A 7,954-nucleotide genomic window follows, 5' to 3' on the forward strand; every position below is an offset into this window, starting at 1 on the left:
AATTCTCGATTCATCAAATACTACTATTTCCTCTTATAGTTAAATAAATAAGCCCGTATGGAGCATTGTATGATACCAAGTAACTGATATAATTTAATTTAATTTAATTCTTTTTCATGCATAATTTAATTTTGTGCTATTATAATACTTGATGTTCTGCACGACTGCACACCCAGTCGAAAAGCGTTGTGGGTCATCAAAGGAATTAAGGCCCACATCATTCCACGCCACGAACGGCCCATTACCAGCCTTGAGCCCTTCATGCACCCAAAACACGATGACAATGGATTCCATAAAAGCACAGCCCAAGGGGTACAAAAAATAAAATAGGTTGCTGGTTGTTTAGACATTGCCAAATAAATAAATAAATGAAAAACATGCATCTAGATCAGAAAGGAAAAAAAATTAAACAGTAATGAGACAAATATTACTGAATAATATCAGAAACACAAGACTCCTACATATTACAAAAGTTGCAAAATTTCAGGCGGAATAAGTACCGAAAATGGCTTAAATAGCTTTTCTTTTTTTCCTTTCTGGACATATTCCCCTCCCTTCTTCTTGGACACAGACACAAGTGAATTGGACAAAATATTAAACGGCCGAGCTACTTACTCAAGACCAGCCGAAAAGCCAAGCTCCCAAAAGGCCGAAAAAGATTAATTTTAATTTAAACAAAAAAACATGGTCAGATAGGTGATATTCGTCACGAGCAATGAACACGTGCCATGGCAATTGGCAAGTCAAAAAGGTCTTGCAGCCTCTTCCAGCATCTTCTTCGTTCTGGTCAGCTTCTCTAGCTCCCTAAGAACCTGAAATTAGTGCAAAGGTGAGACACCTCACTGACATGCTTTCAACTACACCTAAAACATGCTCGAATCTGAAATGCACCTCCAGAGTCATTTCTTCTTCCGTGACGTCACCCAAGTCCTCATAACCTAACCCAGAGGCCACTTCTGCAAACAGAGCCACTCTGTCATGACCCAGGAGGAGAAACAGGTAGATGGACCACAAATACTTCACAACCCACCCTCCCCTTCTCACCACATCAAGATTCAAGAGTACTTACTTTGAAGCGAAACAACCGCATCAGCTGTAGCATAACCATCTCTGTATTTATCGTACAGGGCAGCTAGTTGACTCATTAACTGACATCGATTATCCCAGCGTCATTGATGAGTGTTTCAACTGCCATGAATAAATCCAAATTTGCAAATTACATCATTAAAGTTTGAAAGGAAGGAACCCACCTCTTCGTGAGACCCGGATGAAGATACTTCAAACGAAGAAAATTCACTCTGGTTGTTGAATAGATCCCCAGCCACCATGTCCAGAGGTACATCTATCCACAATGTAATCCCATGTCTCAGAAATGCCCTATTAAGGTTTCGGAGAGCATGTCAGAACGATATAGAAGCTAAAACGGACATTGGCATCATACTATTCATGAATGATAGGATAGGTCACTCAGGTCAGATGGCTAAATTAAATCCATACAGATTTGTTGAACTTTGAACTGCACCATTTCCAGCACAAACTACTAGTCGACCCATAGACGATAACTGCTTCAGTACTTCAGTCTGCAGCATATGTCGTTGTAATAATGAGATAGAAAGAATGTAAAGACTAAGAGGGATCAGGTAACTATAAATACTTGACAGATATACAATGGAACACCGGGTAACATGAATCAAGTCTGTCACAATTACCTCGGATTCACGAAAACCATTTTCATCACTCAATCGGGAGGATTGAACTGCAGATGCACCGCCCGAAGCTTCTTCAACCAAATTATCACTGGATAGAGAGCACAAATTTCAGGCTCAACTATAATCTGCAGGCTACCTTTTTACCATTTTATAGAGAACAAACAGATACCTGTCAAAATAATAATATCGTAATGTATCCGCCAGCAGCTTTCCCATATTCATCTTTATAGAACTTTTCATTCCTTCGTTTGAGAGTGGAAAAATTTAAAAAAAAAATGATAACCAACAGGGCAAGGGACAGAATTAGTTAGACTCAAATATCTGAATTTGACGGCAGTGATAACACCAACCTATTCTTACCAAGAAGAAATATGGAGGTCCCTTTCAACTCAGGGGATACATCTGCGGCTTTCTTCTGAATTAAAACTGAACAGTTAAAATAGGTACATTCGTGTTTAAGCCATGAGGGAAAAAAGCCCTAGCAAAATTAATTTTTAGTTTTCCACATCATACCCATCACATGGAATAGTTAAGGCAGATGAATAGTCTCCTTTTCTTTAATTACACTCTAGTCAAAGCAACCTAACTAGCCCGTCTCAACGAGTAGGGAATGGGATCTCACCTTCACCGCAAGAGATGTGTCCTTGACAGCAACATTGGTCGTTGAATCTACAGGGGGCAGATAAATAAACGAGATCATAAGCACAGTAAACGATTAAGATTTGGGTTTTATACGAAACCCAAGCGTCTCAACGCCAATTGAACCCATTTATCATATATTCATTTTATCTAGTTAGCGGTTCACGAGTGATAAATATGCCTAGGAATGCTTGAACCTTGCGATTAAGAAACAGGAAGGCAAGCAATAACTTGCACCAGCAGAGTTGAAAATCACTACCAGGGTCTCGGAGTGCTTATTGGATAGCTTATATCACTTAAAGTCCCACCCAAGCTAGAAAGTAAAAGATAGAGATAACCGAGATAATTCATAACCCACAAGAATTCCCATTACGAAAAGGGGGAAATTATTCAATTCAGATACTAGGGGAATTGAAAATAGTAAGCAACGTAGAGGAGAGAAAAAAGCAGGAAACAGCTAATAGGGTAGTAGAAAATGAATGGCTTACTGGAAGGTTTGCTATCGGGGATGGAGCAATAAACGGGCAGACGCCGACGTAACGGGGAGTGAGGAGGGGGGGAGATTCGCAGGGACTTGTAATTGGGAAGAGTAGAGGAAGTAAGAAGACGGAATTGAGGGAAGGGATTGCCACTCTGAGATGGCGGTGAAGTGGCTAAGCTGCGCGGGATTGCCTTCTCCATTGAAAAGGGCTCCAACTCGGGTCAAGGGTCATCTCTCCCTTCTGCTTGTAAAATAAACTTATATATGGTTCCGGCTTTTTTGTTTTTATTTTATTCACATTTTCCGTGTTCAAGTCCATGCGCGTGCAAATGCAAATGTCCAATGAGGGAAGGGGCATATGACCCTTCCCCAACCCCCCCCCCCAAAAAAAAAAAACAACCACCTGAAAAAATCCAGCGTGTTCTCTGCCCAGGAAAAGACCGATGTATTCTTATTTTATTTACAATAATAATTATATGTCAAAAATTATGTTAGAATCCGCAGTAAACAAGTCAAGTCTCGCACGAAAATCCTCAAATTAATTTCATCATCCTTCACCTTGTCTCCAGAATCCAGGTCCAACTGAGGTCGTAATAAAGACGAACCTTATCTAGGCTTTTGACTTGGCCTCGCATCCTTATGATCCTTCATTGACTTCAGAAGCTGCACTGGCTCTCCTCAACGAGGCATACTATTTTTAAATCATGAAGCATAAAATACATTTCTTTTTTTGGAAGAATGATAGAAAAATATTCATAAAATATAGAAACATCATACCAGGACCTCAAAATAATCGAATCGCCATGAGGTCCAAAAGACTTCTTTGACATTAAACTTTGTCATGAAATTACTTCACTATTCCTCTACCTACGTAGGGAAAAAGAAATATCCAATGAAACCCCTCCCCTCTTCAACTTCTTCTTCTCTCTCTCTCTCCTCCTATGTTCCCTGTGTGAAGCGACCCTCGACGCGGCTGTCTTCCATTCAATTCAGGTTTCATTTCCATTGCTGGGATAGAGCGTTCGATTGTTGCGAGCTTGCAAGCTCCAAAGTGGATAGTTGCAAACAGAATCTAATCCTTCTACTTCTACATCAAGCCTCCGTCTCATCTGATTTTCTTTCTTTCCAGGGGTGGGTGTTTTTTAAAATTAATCATGTTGAGTTCAGGGGAAGCTTCTATAAAAATGTGGGAAATCGAAGTCCCATTCATTACAAGGGTTTTTTGTGAAGTGCCAACAATTTATGTTTATTAAAAAGCTTGTTGAATAAAAATAATCAGCTTGAGTTGATTAACAAAATTATTTGTTTCCATGAATTTGTTGCTTGTCCAGCAAAGAGAGAATACAATGAAAATGAGCCATACGCTCACTAGCCTTGAGGCTGACAAACTATGAGATGATGCTCCATGCCTCGCCATTCACCTACGAAAAACTGTTTATCATGCTTTTACTTCATCCAGCGTTGGAAAATCGTGAGTTTGATGACTTGTTAAGCTAAGAATTTTTAACTATGGATGCTGGATGGCAGCGTTGAGTAGAGGTGAGAATCAGAGCCAACCTTTAATGACTCAAGCTCCAAAGCTCAATTATTTAAAATTTAATCCAATTCTGAAATTTGACTCTTATTTATAAAACTCAAGGCAGGTTCTTAAGTCTTCCTTTTAAAAAAAAAATTCAATATTTTAATTTAAATAGAATATTTTAAAATTCGACATAAATTTCAACAAAGATTTAAAATTTTAATTTTAAAATGAGGATTAAAATTTTCATCAATGTAAATTTAAATTCTTCTCATCATTATCTAAAAATAAAATGTTAATTTTCTTAAATATAGGTCAATTTGTTGAAGATAGAGATGGAGATTTAATGTCAATTATCTCATCAACCTCTTCTTCATCATTTACAATAAATAATAACCAAATTGTATGACTATCAGTCAAATATATACGTACATATGTGTGTGTGTGTGTGTGTGTGTAAACTAGCTTATCAAAGTTTGAAAGATCATTCGGGCTTAAATCTTTTTTCACATGATTTATTAAAGCTAAATTCTCAAGCTCAATTATTTAAAAAAAATTATTTTTTAAAACTCGAACTCTTATTTAAATATAACTTTTAAGCTTAACTTTTTAGATTCGATCTTTATTCCCGACTTGACTTTAATAATGAGAATCACTTAACACAAGGTACTCATAGGTAGAGAAAAGAGAAGTTGAAGAGGGAGCAGGTTTTGTTGGGTATTTCATTTACTTCATGCAAAGTCTTTTCATAACAAAATTTAATTTTAAAAAAATTCTTTAGAACCACATAGTGATTAGATCATTTCGGGGTCCTGGTTTGGGATTTTCACATTTCATAAGTTTTTTCCCCCATTTTCCCTTCCCTTTTTATTTTTTTTAAGGAAAATGACAGGTGGGTTCCAACATATCATCTTAATGATAATTATATTCCTGACAATTTTTTTAAAAAAATTCAATTACAAATAAGAGATTTAAGTTTCAAACATGACTCTATGTTACAATTGAAATTTTTGTTTACTTACAATTATTTTAATTGATATTTGTGACTTATTTTTCAGCAAAAAATTTTAGGCGCTTAATTTGTCATTAAAATTTAACAGCCGTTCCAAAATAGACAATCCTTTAGGACCGATACTAGTGGATGTAAACAAAATTCTCCATCCAAAGGCATGAGACACATGATAATGGTGCAATCATGTAGAGTTTAGTCCTCATCAACACTAAACAATAAAAATGATGAATAAGTATGGAGATAAGATTTTTTTTTGTAAAAAATATATATTTACACATCCTTGCTCGTATTTTGGACACCAGGGTGAGACCCTACACACCTCCAGGGTAAAACTCAAGATTTTCAAGTCCTCCACAGATGCAGTCTAGATCCATTCCACTTGCATCAAGTAAAGCCTGGTACTTAACCAATCCCCAAAACTTCAGTCTCTATATACAATGAGTACGCGACGTTTAGCTCCCACCTGCATCCACTGAAATTCTTCATAATCAGAATGATTTTGGTTCCAGTCAAGATAATGAATAGGATAAGGCAAATGAATACACGAGGCGTATAATTCCTCATAATTAGGATAGCTTAGCTTGAACTCTAATCAAATATATACATTCAAAGACAAAATAGTAAGAGTGTTATTAAGGCTTATATTTGTTTGTGTAGGAATATAGCAAGAAGTTTCACAAGTTCCAATCCAACTACTTTCTAAGGTAGAATTTAACATTATTCGATTCTTCATGTTAAATAAAAGCTTTCTACAAGAAAAAACATTCAGCTTGCAGATGGCACCAGCGAGTGCTGATAATCAGTACGTCCAAATTGCTTTGCCCATTATCATCATACCAAGTGATTCGCGTCACACATTTTTATGAAAAAAGACTTACTTCATATTTTGCTGCCAACTGACTTATCATTTTGGATTACATATTCATATTATTCAGTAAATTTCAGCTAAAAAAATAAGAAACAAAATTTGCCATAATTAGTGATAATAATTAATGTAGCTTAGTATTTAACATTTTATCAGGGGAATTTTTTGTGGTCACACGTAACGTTTGAGTGGTAAAAGCCAATCATAGCTTTTAGTTGTCTGATATCATCTGGTCCTTATTTATGTTTGTCTAGGTATAACGGAAACAAACTATATAAGCATTATGCATGGTGTAACACCCTCAAATTTACAAACTGATTTTTCGCAAATCATTAATTCAATAAATCATTTTTTTTTCATTGAACCCTCATCATACCCTTATCATGGTAGAAAAATTTCTACCATGGATACATCCAAGACAATATACCACAGGTCTTAAAATATCTCAAAAAAAAAACAATTAGAACCATGAGGGACAGACAGGATCCTCATGGCATGATATTTAAATCAGGTCATGAATCAAGAGGGACAGACATAATCCTCTTGGTCATATAAATACTTTTAATAAAAAGGATTAGAGTTTACATGCTTCACAAAGAAGATATGTCCTAAGTTGGCACAAGATACATTGTATAATCAAAATAAGAGGCAACGTAAAAGATGGTGTCTCATACACCATAGTTACACCTCTGGTGCTTTCTCGGCCGGACTCGCTCCTGTAAAAATATTAACCACGGGGAATGAGACTTAAAAGTCCCAGTAACCAAAAATTAATATGTAATGATGCATGCGGATGTAACTAATCATGCGATTGCTAAGTGGGCACACAAAACATTTAACCGAACAATACTTTCAAACAAACCGAACAAGTATTTAATTTGCATGACTGCACCTTATATCCTCCTTTCCCATGCTCGGACGCCAAATCACCCGGCCAAAGGTGAGTTGGACCAAGCGACACGCCACTCATTGGGTCCAATGAGGGCTTACCACGTGGTAATAATTAACCGAACAGAAATTCCCATTAACACCATACATTAAAATACCCTGACAAGTCATGCATCATTCAAATATCCAAACAGGAATATATCCGAACAATAATATCTCATCATGATAAACAAAAATAAATTTTTAACCCACTTGGCAATAATTTCAAACAAGTATATACAGTATTTATTTTCAATAATTCATAATTTTTCCAAACAACAAAACAACACATAACCATTCACAAACACACTCATCACAACACATTAATAATGGTTACCTTGTGTCTTGAATAACAAGTTCCCCTTCACAACTCCTTTTTCACCACTATCTTTGTCAATATAATCTACATAATTATTTCACAATACTATATATTAATTTTACATTAAAATAAATAACTCTAATTTAAAGAGTTAGAAAGTCTTAGATCTATAATCCATATTAACACTAATTTAAGATTTATGCCTCATTTAACTTTCCAAATTCTTTTCTAAAATTCTCGTACCCTAATAAACTATTTTTTTTATCCTCAAATCACTTCTAGTATCACAATTTCATCCTTCTATATTCTAAAAATTCGTCCAAAAATAAATTAAAAATTTTAAAATTATCCTGAAGCCTCAAATCACCTTTCTATAACCTCAAAAATACCTATTCATACTTAAATAAATATTTAATAATCATAGGTTTATCCCTACATCTCAGATTCCACATAAATTCAACCATATAGATCTAGATTTTAACT

General features: G+C 35.6%; 1 protein-coding gene across 2 annotated transcripts; it reads right to left on the reverse strand.

The window, feature by feature from the left end:
• Positions 1-405: 405 nt before the first annotated feature.
• On the reverse strand, positions 406-3,082 carry LOC129284639 (probable inactive shikimate kinase like 1, chloroplastic). Of its 2 annotated transcripts, none has more exons than XM_054920171.1 (10): positions 2,837-3,082; positions 2,332-2,378; positions 2,070-2,124; positions 1,879-1,951; positions 1,710-1,797; positions 1,498-1,580; positions 1,251-1,377; positions 1,070-1,148; positions 892-956; positions 406-812 (listed from the first exon to the last, which is right to left on the reverse strand). In XM_054920171.1, the coding sequence occupies exons 1-10, from the start codon at positions 3,027-3,029 to the stop codon at positions 744-746; spliced, it is 879 nt and encodes a 292-aa protein (XP_054776146.1). In that variant the 5' UTR covers positions 3,030-3,082; the 3' UTR covers positions 406-743. The 2 variants fall into 2 exon arrangements, with proteins under 2 accessions (XP_054776146.1, XP_054776141.1); XM_054920166.1 differs by having other exon boundaries at positions 1,879-1,954.
• Positions 3,083-7,954: the final 4,872 nt, after the last annotated feature.

Source organism: Prosopis cineraria, unplaced genomic scaffold (assembly GCF_029017545.1).
Source record: "Prosopis cineraria cultivar Desert tree isolate PC_DT_omini unplaced genomic scaffold, ASM2901754v1 PC1, whole genome shotgun sequence".
In the NCBI taxonomy this organism is placed as follows: Eukaryota; Viridiplantae; Streptophyta; class Magnoliopsida; order Fabales; family Fabaceae; genus Prosopis; species Prosopis cineraria.

What these genes read in the sequence shown, in the direction of transcription:
- LOC129284639 (XM_054920166.1), bottom strand. Translation starts at nt 3,029, where the DNA reads ATGGAGAAGGCAATCCCGCGCAGCTTAGCCACTTCACCGCCATCTCAG. An exon ending in GACCTCCATATTTCTTCTTG is followed by an intron (nt 1,955 to 2,069) that starts GTAAGAATAGGT and finishes CACTCTCAAACG; the next exon opens with AAGGAATGAAAAGTTCTATA. An exon ending in ATGGTTTTCGTGAATCCGAG is followed by an intron (nt 1,581 to 1,709) that starts GTAATTGTGACA and finishes CATATGCTGCAG; the next exon opens with ACTGAAGTACTGAAGCAGTT.